The sequence below is a fragment of the Citrus sinensis genome, chromosome 9, assembly GCF_022201045.2.
Source record: "Citrus sinensis cultivar Valencia sweet orange chromosome 9, DVS_A1.0, whole genome shotgun sequence".
Classification (NCBI taxonomy): Eukaryota; Viridiplantae; Streptophyta; class Magnoliopsida; order Sapindales; family Rutaceae; genus Citrus; species Citrus sinensis.
This window is the reverse complement of record NC_068564.1, coordinates 1,369,428-1,371,701: the sequence shown is the minus strand read 5'-3', so window position 1 is coordinate 1,371,701 and position 2,274 is coordinate 1,369,428. Positions and strand designations below refer to the sequence as shown.

The following is a 2,274-nucleotide window of genomic DNA, read 5'->3' as shown; positions in this document are numbered from 1 at the left end:
TTTTAATTTTGAATTTTTTTATGATGATAAAAAATTAAATTAGAAATAAAAAATGAAAATTATGGTAATATTTAATATAAATGGGGTTTTTCCGAATTCGGCTGTTGGATCCTATAAAACAGCATTTTCAGTGTTTCGGTCTCCTCCGCAACTAAAACTCTGCTTCTTCATACACTCATTACTCTCTCTTCAATCTTGTTCCGTACACTTGTTCTCACTCTTTCTCAGTCTCAAAGATTTTGATTCAAAACAGAGGAGGAAAAAAAAAAAAATCCCCCATATATTCACTGAAACAGAATCTTCTTTCAACTGCTGGCTTCACTTTGACGATTCTTTTCTCTTTTAGTGCCCCCCTTTAATCTTCGAACAGTGGAATAATTTCTTTCTCTTTTCTTTTCTCGATGCGAAGGATTTAGTGAGCGAGAGAGAAATTTAATTTTAAATTGAAAATGGAGCAAAGCAGCAGTCTGTGTCCGATTAAATACACAGTACATCGAAATGTTACAAAGAAATTCACAAAACCATCTCTGAAATCCAATAAAAGAATCGCCGATGAACGGAGGGTGGTACGGATATTGACCACCGACCACGACGCCACGGACTCATCAAGCGACGAGGAAGGAGAGTTCTTCAGCCGCCAGCGGGTGAAACGCTACGTGAGCGAAATCAACATTGAGACGAGCTGCAGCAACGGCAGCAAGAACAGCAGTAGCAACGCCGCGGGAGCCGTTGGCAGTAACAGAAAGAGAGTGGCAGCGGACAATATGAATAATGATGCAGCACGGCCGTTAAGGCAGGCTTCGCAAACGACGAATGGGAAGAAGTTTCGTGGCGTACGGCAGAGGCCGTGGGGGAAATGGGCGGCTGAGATTAGAGATCCCGCGAGACGTGTACGGTTGTGGCTTGGTACTTACGACACAGCTGAAGAGGCTGCCCGGGTATATGACAACGCCGCCATCAAACTTCGAGGTCCCGACGCTTTGACAAATTTCTCGACGCCACCGCCTGCTGTTGAAGTTGAGGTTGAAGTAGAAAAGCCCGAAACAACAATCAACGTATCGGCTACGGCTACGGTTTCGGGTTACGAATCGGGTGAAGAGTCTCACTGTCACAATCTCTCCTCACCAACTTCTGTTCTCAATTTCAGAACCCATTCGAGCGAAGAGTCTGAACAAGAAAAGCCGCCGAAAGATGAAGAGATTCAAGGAGAAACGACGACGACCGCGGTTTTGTGTGACGATTCCTCAGGGGGAGGCGACTATTTGCCGTTGGATTTGCCATTTCTCGACGAGTTTTTCAGCAACGTGCCAACACCTGGGCTGTCGTTTTTCCACGACGACGGCGGCAACCCTGCTGCTCCGATGTTTCAAGACAGCATCTTCTTCAGTACTGACGAGTTTCTCGATACGGTGCCTCAAGATTTTGGTGGTGATTTCACATTCTCAACGACGTCGTCCTATCCTTCTTCTTCTGCGCTATGTCAAGTGGACGACTATTTCCAAGACATCGGCGATTTGTTCTCGGCTGACCCTCCGCTTGTTGGAGGACTTTGAGAGTGTGAAACTGAAAAACAAGAGTCTCACCGTCTTTTGCTTGCCGATTACTCGGCAGTTTTTGTACCGGCGGTGACCGAAAAATCGGCCATTTTTGTTATTCTAGTAGTGTTCTTTTTTTATTTTTTTTTCAAATTATTTATTTGTTTACTACATAACTCCGTTAAACTTGACGGAGTTGAGTTAAGTGAAGTGAAGTTCTGCCGTGGTATGTTATGACAATAACAGTAATAATAATTAGGCTGCATAATTTTGATGAGTATTAATGAAAATATAAAATTTCGTCCCAATTATGTTTTCTCTAGACGTAATTTTTTTTTCTAATATTCAAAAATAAAAAATCGATTAATATGTACTTCAAATATTGAAACTGCGTCGTTACAAAAGAAATGCTCTCATTTTAACTACTACTGAGAATTTGAGATTAATAAGTGGTGACGTGGCAAAGTTTGAATACATATACGTGATTTTTATTCTTTTAAAAAAAATTCCACAGTGGCATTCTTTGTAGGCCCACACTAGCGGGCGCGATTTGCGGTCATTGGAGTCGAAGTCGGTGCCGCTCCCGCTCGTGTGTGAAATCGAGTCGAGTCTTTTATTTTAATGGAAATTTTTTTTGGAAAATTTTACTTTTGGTGTTTATAGGCATGCATGGCTCTGGCGGCCTGCTGCCGCAAAGTTTTTTTATTTTAATATTATTATATAAGATTATAGTTATTAT

The 2,274-nt window shown here is 41.8% G+C and overlaps 1 protein-coding gene across 1 annotated transcript; it reads left to right on the top strand.

The window, feature by feature from the left end:
- The first annotated feature begins 114 nt into the window (after positions 1-114).
- On the top strand, positions 115-1,843 carry LOC102614115 (ethylene-responsive transcription factor CRF4). Its single transcript, XM_006490520.4, has one exon. The coding sequence runs from the start codon at positions 450-452 to the stop codon at positions 1,551-1,553; it is 1,104 nt and encodes a 367-aa protein (XP_006490583.2). The 5' UTR covers positions 115-449; the 3' UTR covers positions 1,554-1,843.
- The last annotated feature ends 431 nt before the right edge of the window (positions 1,844-2,274 follow it).

Bases quoted from the DNA above. Each gene is read 5' to 3' on its own strand.
- LOC102614115 (XM_006490520.4), top strand. From the start codon at position 450: ATGGAGCAAAGCAGCAGTCTGTGTCCGATTAAATACACAGTACATCGA.